Here is a 7,500-nt window from a genome sequence, read left to right as displayed (position 1 = left end):
AGATAGAGGGGAGGAGAGGGAAGAAGCATACAGATTCAAGGGAAAATGGTTATCACTATTGATTTTGCCTTTGGTTGAAAACAAGATATGAAACACGTTCTTCAACAGTAAAAGGCACTCAAGTTGTAAAGTATAATTCCTAAAACTCCAAATGCTTGTGTGTGAACTAGACGTCTTTTTCAGTCTAGTGTTTAATATGCAGATTACTTCAATGTCTCACTTCACGTACTTTCAATTTAATCCAATCCAACGTCCATTCACATCTCTCTCTCCCCCAGCCCCCCCCCCCTCCCCCCCCAATATGATTCTCATACACGCACTCACAAGTATTTCTGGAAAACCACACAAGCATAACTTGAAAAAGAGAAAACAATCAATCAGGCCAGGAAATGGAGGGGTGGGGTCTGGCACCTCACTCCGTCTCTCTGCCTCTGTCTCTCACTCTCTCTCATTCACTCTCTCACTCTCTCTCACTGTCTTTCTCTCTCTCTCAATGTCTCTCTCTCTCAATGTCTCTCTCTCTCACACACACACTCTCTCATTCACTCTCTCACTCTCTCTCTCACTCTCACTCACTGTCTTTCTCTCTCTCAATGTCTCTCTCTCTCTCTCTCTCTCTCTCTCTCTCTCTCTCTCTCTCTCTCTCTCTCTCATTCTCTGCGTTTCTCACCCTTTTCTTTCCCCTCCCTCTCTTTCTCCTCTCTATCCATATATATATATATGTGTGTGTGTGTGTTGTTGTTGTTGTTGTTGATTTTCTTGATTTTGTTTCTTTCTTTCTTTTGTGATGATATTTCGCTTCAAAAAGGACTAACACAGCGCATGCGTTATCACTTCGAACACACCAGAAACATCAACACCACACAAAATACCCGATGACGAACGCTTAGCTGCGAACCACCACCACCACCACCACCACTTTCACCAAACGATCAGCTTGGCATTTTCCAACAAAGAGTATGGTTTTTGCTTTTAACTCTCTGGTTTTTTTTTCAGGACAGAGAAACCATTATTAAATGGCACGTAGACCTTCTAAAAGGTGGTTTGGAGAGGAGACAGGAGAAGAGAGGGAATGGGGGGCTGGGGGACGGGGGGGGGGGGGGCTGGGCGACGGGTTTAGAGATGGAGAGAGCGCCAGACGAAAGAGAAGGGTGAGAGGATTCTAGAAAGAGGGAGAGAGAGGAACAGTGAAAGAGAGAGAATGCTAGACGATGGAGGCGAGAGATCGAAAGGCACAGACAGACTTCTGGAAAGAAATCCGCACAGAGAAAGTCGCATTGCACTTTGACAACTCTCTCTGTCTCTCTTTCTCTCTGTCTCTCTGTCTGTCTCTCTCTCTCTCTCTCTCTCTCTCTCTCTCTCTCTCTCTCTCTCTCTCTCTCTCTCTCTCTTTTCTACGTATTTATTTTTATTTGTCGGGGAAGGGGAGGGAGGAGGAGGAGAGAGTGGGAGGGCGGCGAGCGACCTGGAAATATCCCTCCTCCCACCCCCTCTACCCAGCCCAACACCCCATCCACCCACAACCTGTTTTGGGGAACAGGCCACAAAATAACAGGTACTGATGACGAAGAAGAAAAAATCGATGAGTTATGCAATACGATGTAGGTATAAAGATTATTATCGATGTGTGTTTGCGTGTGTGTTTGTGTTGGCTGTGCGATATGTATGTGTGTGTGTGTGTTTGCCTTGGCTGTGCAATATGTATGTGTGTGTGTGGTTGCCTTCGCAGTGCAATGTGTGTGTGTGTGTGTGTGTTTGTTTGCCTTGGCTGTGCAATGTGTGTCTGTGTCTGGTCTGTTTGCCTTGGCTGTGCAATGTGTGTCTGTTTATATATATATATATATATATATATCCCCTGCCCTTCCCCCGAGGTTTTGGCTATGGTGATCATGTTCGACAATACAATAATGATTGTAATGACAATACTGCTTCTGCGACCATTACTTCTGCTACTATAATTGTGATTATATAAACGGCCCTTCTTAGAATAGTGAATGATTTGCCATCTGGAATTGATGAGGATAAGATATCTGTTCTCGCTTGTCAGCAGCTTTTGACACTATCGACCACTCTGTCCTCGTGAACAGCTTAAAACTTCCTTGGTATTCGTGACACTGCACTAGCAGGGATCACGTCTTACCTGTCAGATCGTACACAGAAAGTGTGTGTAAATGGTAGGTAATTTAGAGTATCTGCCTTAAAAATATGGTGTCCCACTGGGGTCCGTCCTAGGTCCTGTTTTTTTCGTTCTGTATGCGGCTCCTGTGTCGGATGTCATCAGTCATCATGCGATGTCACATGAGAGCTTTGCTGATGACACAGTATACACTTTATCAGTCGGCTTCCATAGCTGGATTTGATGCACTGGTGACTCAAACACGGGAGTGAATTGCTGGCCTAAAGGACTGGATGACTCCCAATAATCTGCAACTAAATGATGATAAGACTGAATTTGTGATAGCCTGTCCAAAGAAGTTTCGTCAACATCCTGGCTTTCCTGACACTGTTCTGATCAATAGCACACCTCTTTCACTTTCTCCTTCTGTTCGCAGTCTTGGTGTAATCCTAGACCAGTCTCTTTCCTTCCAACAGCACATTTCGAATATGTGTTTGGAACTGCGTAGAATCATTTCTATCCGCCACTGTCTCTCAACCGATGCAACCAAGACACTTGTATGCTCTCTGGTTCTCTCAAGATTGGATTACTGCAACTCTCCTTTGGCCGGCCTTCCCGAATATCTATTAGACAGACTTCAGCGAATTCAGAATAACGCTTACAAGACTCATTTGCAGAGCTTCTAAATTTGACCATGTTTCTCCTCTCCCTCAGTCTCTCCACTGGTTGCCTGTTTCTGATCGAATAGACTATAAGCTATCGACTCTGACCTTTTCTGCAGTCAAAGGATCTGGCCCCAAGTATTTTTCTGAACTCCTCCATATCTATACCCCGTCTCGCCAGCTCCGTTCTTCCTCTGATACTCGACTTCTCAGGATTCACGTCAGAAGTAAGACCTATGGACACAGATCGTTTTCTTTTCAATCGCCAAAGACTTGAATCAAGCTCCCTGATAGCCTTCGTCATTCTGATTCCCTTGCATCTTTTAAATCTCGTCTCAAATCTCACCTTTTCCCTAACTACATAACTACATGCACACACACGCACGCACGCACGCACGCGTGTGTTTATGTATGTTTGTGCGTGCCTATGGGTATGTTTTGAGGGTAGCTGTTAGGTACACATGTATGTTAAAATGTATGTATGCATTGTGTGTGTGTCTGTGCATTGTGTGTGTTTAGTCACATTTTGGTGTGTGTATGAAACATTGATGTAATGTGTTATGCTAACAAAAGTGTTTTTGTAAATCACCTAGAGCAGATTTCTGGATAGTGTGCTATATAAGTATCCATTATTATTACTACTACTACTACTACTGCTGCTGCTGCAACTACTGCTGCTGCTACTACTGCCATTTCTACTACTACTACTACTGCTGCTACTACTACTACTGCTGCTGTTACTAATGCTACTGCTGTTCTTATTACTGTTGCTGCTACTACTGCTACTGTTGCTGCTGTTACTGCTGCCACTGTTGTTCTTCTTGCTGCTGCTACTACTACTACTATTGATGATGATGTAATAATAATGATTATAACGACGATGATAATGACGACGACGATGATAACAATGATGATGGTGATGATAATGAAGAATATAACGATGATGATGGCGATTATAACGATGATGATGATAATGAAGGAAATAACGATGATGACGGTGACGAAAATGATGACGATAACGATGATGATGACAATGAAGATAAGAACGGCGATGATGATGATGACGATAATGATGATGATGTTAATGATGACGATTACCACGATGTTGCAGGCCCAGACGGGGGTCCGGCTCGGCCCCTCACAGTCACAGTCTGCTGACCAACGCCCAGGGTCAGGGGTCACCCTCCCCACACCACCTCCACAACACCCACGACACCCCCTCCCCGCTCCATCCACAAGGTGAGGGGTTGTGGGTGTGTGTGTGGGTGTGTGTGTGTGGGTGTGTGTTTGTGTGTGTGTGTGTGTGTGTGGTTTTGTGTGTGGTTTGTGTGTGTGGGTGGTGTGTGGTTTGTGTGTGTGTGTGTGTTTTGTGTGTGGGGTGTGTGGGTGTTTTGTGTGTGTGTGTGTGTGTGGTTTTGTGTGTGTGTGTGTGTTGTGGTGTGTGTGTGTGTGCGTGTGTGTGTGTTAGGGGGTGTAACTGATGTTTGTGTGTGCGCGCGCGTGCGTACGACTAAGCGTGCATACAGTACATTTGCCCTTTCTTTCACTCTACTCTATCATTTTCTTGCCATTTTTGCCCGACACACAATGAATATGTGGAGCTAGAAGGTTGGCCACGGGAGAGTACTCCTCCGACTCTAGAACTGTGGTCAGGATCGCTTGTGTCCCTTGAATTGACTCCCGGCTTGGATTGAGAGGCGGGTGAGGAAATAAATAGATAAATAGACAGTCGTGTATTAAGAAAATGAATTTCATTTATATTAAAAAGAGAGAAAGAAGATCTGTTGTTTTCGCCATTGCGTAAAATTAACAACATCAACAAAAAAGTTTGTCACATTTTTTTTTTTTTTAATAAACATGAATAATTTCCAACAAAGATGACCTCAGTGGAGCACAGATACTGTTTCATTGAAGAAAAGTGATGGAGCTACTGGCGAGTAGATTTTAAATAAAGTCGACCACTGAATTTGGTGGTAAGGATTTTATATCCTGTTGATAGGTGGGAACAGTATTAAATCAAATAGGATATAAATGAAGTGAACTGAGCTTTGGGGTTTTTGTTGTTGTTATTTGTTGTTGCTGTTAGTGTGTGTTGTGGTGTGTGTGTTGTGTCGTCATTATCGTCATCATCATCATCATTATCGTTATCTCTCGATGGACACACCACTAGTGTGGCGTTATTATTATTATTGGTGGTGGTGGCGGTCGGGTAAATAAACAAACGGTCAGAGACGTAAAATGTTACATGTCTGAGTGTGTATGTGTGCGTGACTTGAACCTGTCTGAATGACACAGGAAACGAATGATGAGCTCCCACTGAAGTGCAGTTGTCAGTCGCCAGCACTACTCAGGTGGACAATTTGTTTTGCAAATGACGCCGTGTTTCAAAGGATAGGCGCTATATATGTATTCATATCATTCACCGTTGTTATATCGTCAGTGTAATGAAGACTTTCGTACTGAGGTGTGTTTTTTTTTCTTCCTGTGCTTTTATTCGTTCATTTTTTTTCTGTTTTTGCAGTTAGTGAAGAGACGATGTGGGTAAAGGGGAAGTACTCCTTCACATCTTGCTATTGACCAGCAAGAGACTGGTTGCTTCCCTTAACATGTATTTTGTTGGCCTTCCCACAACAGTGGAAACAACGCTGCTCTTTCTGAAGCCCCCTGTCTCAGCTGCTACAGTGATAACGATAATAGGAGGAAAGGGAAAACAGCATAACATTCAAAATTAGATACAGCCCTGATGTGTGATGAAGAGAATATTGTAAGGATTTAGTTTTGGTTTGGTTTGGGTTGTTTGTTTGGTTGGTTTTTGTTTGTTTTTTGTTGTTGTTGTTTTTTTTTTTGTTTTTTTGTTGTTGTTGTTTTGTTTTTGTTTTTTGTTGTTTTTTTCTTAGTATATTCTGCTTACGGTTATCATTCACAGAGAGAGAGAGAGAGAGAGAGAGAGAGAGAATAAATATGAAGGTCTGGAAATAGACTGGGGGCTGGCTGCGGTTAAAAAGAGACTTGTGAAAACACTGACACACTGTCCGTTTGCTCCGTAGACATTCTCTCTCTTTGTCTGCATGCAGGTGTTTTGAAAACCCGATCTTTTAGAGACTGCTGTTTTTCTTCTTCTTTTTTTTCTTTTTTTTTCTTTTCTTCTGCTTATTCCTTTCTCGTCTTCAGTGTCTCTCGCGGCAATCTTGTACAGTTCCAACACCACCCTTGTTGCTCTTCCAGCCCCCTCAGCCTCTCTCATAATAGTGGTGTTTAAGTGTTTATCTTGGCTTCCTTAGTGTATGGATGATGTGGAGTTTGGAGAAGAGGGGGTGGGGGGGGGTATGGGGAGTATAAGGAGCGAGGACGGGATTGTATATTTGTGCGTGCACATTCTAATGCGTGCGTGAGCTCGTGCCTGAGTATTTGCACGCATACAAATACATACCTTGCAGACATATAAAACACACACACACACACGGCACACACACACACACACACACACTATATATATATATATATATATATGGGTGGCGCTGGCCGGCGCCTTCCCTAGGCTCCTCCACGTGCTAAGGGGACAAAGCGCGCGCTTAGTTGTGTGTGTGTGTGCCGGGTGTCTGCACGCAGTCATGTATATGTGTGCACTCGTGTTTGTGTGTGTGTGCTCGTGCCTGAGTGTCTACATGCATACATGTGTGTATGCACCGTTTTTCTTTTCTTTTTTCTTTTTTCTCACCATCTTTCGGATGAGACGATAAACCGAGGTCCCGTGTGCAGCACGCACTCAGAGCGCTTAAAAGAAGTCACACCGGTAAAAGGGTTGTCCGTCCCTGGCAATAATAATAATAATAATATTATTATTATTAATTCTGTTGAAAATCCACTTCGATAATAAAAACAAATACAGACCTTGCAGGCAGAAAGGAAAAAATATATAATTATATGAATGGCGCTGGCCGCCCTCCGTACCCAGTTCCTTCCTGACGCCGAGGTCAGAGCGCACTTCAAATACCCAAGCAGTAACAGTGGTAATAAAGTTCCTTTTGACACACCACCAGCTGTTTTTCTGGTCCCCCTTGCCACCGCCTGCAGCCTAAAAGTACACGGCACCTCGGTCGGTGGACACGGTCATTTCGTCACTGACCAGTTTATGACCCAAAGGGTGAGCAGATACCGAGAGAGAGAGAGAGAGAGATAACACCCGTCTGTGTGTGAGAAATATCATGTATTTGCAATCACTGTCACATGTGTGAAATATCTACGGCCTCTGTGAAAGTGCATGCTGCCTACCGACGTGATGTTGCGTTAAGTCAGGTGAGTATCTGTAACGCTGCGCGTTCGTCCGACTCAGTGCGGGTTGCTGGCCTTTTCGTACTGTCGTTTATACAGTTGTGTACATCATTTTGGCTTTATTTTTTTTAGTTGACAAGGGAAAAAAGGTTTGTGTTTATGACCGCCATCGACATGAACAACGTCCCTTGAAAGGCACTGTTGCTGGTGTGTCTCGTGTCCTGGGTCTCCGTGATGTTGTTACTTTTGTTTTGTGCGCTTCGTTTTCTTTCATTCTAAAGTCAGTGTGTATGAAGTCTGGATTCTTACAATCGGAATGTGTGTGTGTGTGTGTGTGCGCGCGCGCGCGTGTGTGTGTGCGTGTGTATGTCGTGGTGTTGTTGCCGTTGCTGCTGTAACTGAAAGGAGTGTACATACATGACTGGAAAAGTTACTTTGTGTTATACTGTA

At 43.8% G+C, this 7,500-nt stretch overlaps 1 protein-coding gene across 6 annotated transcripts in view; it reads left to right on the top strand.

Annotated features, from left to right (window-relative positions):
* The window catches only part of LOC143279679 (3',5'-cyclic-AMP phosphodiesterase 4C-like), a 757,240-nt gene that overhangs the window by 631,521 nt on the left and 118,219 nt on the right, over nucleotides 1-7,500 (top strand). For all 6 annotated transcript variants that reach the window (XM_076583764.1, XM_076583765.1, XM_076583761.1 and 3 more), the window contains one exon: nucleotides 3,890-4,017. In XM_076583764.1, coding sequence (XP_076439879.1) covers nucleotides 3,890-4,017 — 128 coding nt within the window. The remainder of the gene's footprint in view (nucleotides 1-3,889; nucleotides 4,018-7,500) is intronic.

The sequence above is a fragment of the Babylonia areolata genome, chromosome 3, assembly GCF_041734735.1.
Source record: "Babylonia areolata isolate BAREFJ2019XMU chromosome 3, ASM4173473v1, whole genome shotgun sequence".
Classification (NCBI taxonomy): Eukaryota; Metazoa; Mollusca; class Gastropoda; order Neogastropoda; family Buccinidae; genus Babylonia; species Babylonia areolata.
Note: the sequence above shows the minus strand (reverse complement) of the source record. Positions and strands in the feature narration are given on the sequence as shown.